Below are 301 nucleotides of genomic sequence, written 5' to 3' on the forward strand. Positions count from 1 at the left end.
TAACCCTGCTCCATGTCTTCGGCTCGGCCCGCCAGCAGCCCCTTTTTCTAGGCTGCCACGGACGCATGCGCTCGACGTACCTCCCGTCGCCCGCTACTGGAAGACCAGGCACACGCGTAATTCCTTCCGCGCAATACCATTGCCGGGCTTCCCCGGTGAGCCCGCCTCCATCTCCCCAGCTGGCCCTGCGGTTGGTCGGCATCGGCGCGCAGCATCTTGGGAGTTTTGGTCGGGCCTCGGGGCCTCACCGCGCCCCTCCTGGTCCCGCCGGCAAGCACCGCCCCCTCTCCCCCCGCCGCGA

The 301-nt window shown here is 69.1% G+C and overlaps 2 protein-coding genes across 2 annotated transcripts in view; both read right to left on the bottom strand.

The window, feature by feature from the left end:
• Nucleotides 1–254, bottom strand: part of AKAP8 (A-kinase anchoring protein 8) — a 19,391-nt gene extending 19,137 nt beyond the window's left edge. The window contains exon 1 of the mRNA XM_015560970.1: nucleotides 1–254. Coding sequence (XP_015416456.1) covers nucleotides 1–14 — 14 coding nt within the window. The 5' untranslated portion in view covers nucleotides 15–254.
• AKAP8L (A-kinase anchoring protein 8 like) overlaps nucleotides 94–301 on the bottom strand; it is a 28,523-nt gene continuing 28,315 nt past the window's right edge. Inside the window, exon 15 of the mRNA XM_015560961.1 lies at nucleotides 94–123. Coding sequence (XP_015416447.1) covers nucleotides 94–123 — 30 coding nt within the window. The remainder of the gene's footprint in view (nucleotides 124–301) is intronic.

This window comes from Myotis davidii, unplaced genomic scaffold, assembly GCF_000327345.1.
Source record: "Myotis davidii unplaced genomic scaffold, ASM32734v1 scaffold56, whole genome shotgun sequence".
Lineage (NCBI taxonomy): Eukaryota > Metazoa > Chordata > Mammalia > Chiroptera > Vespertilionidae > Myotis > Myotis davidii.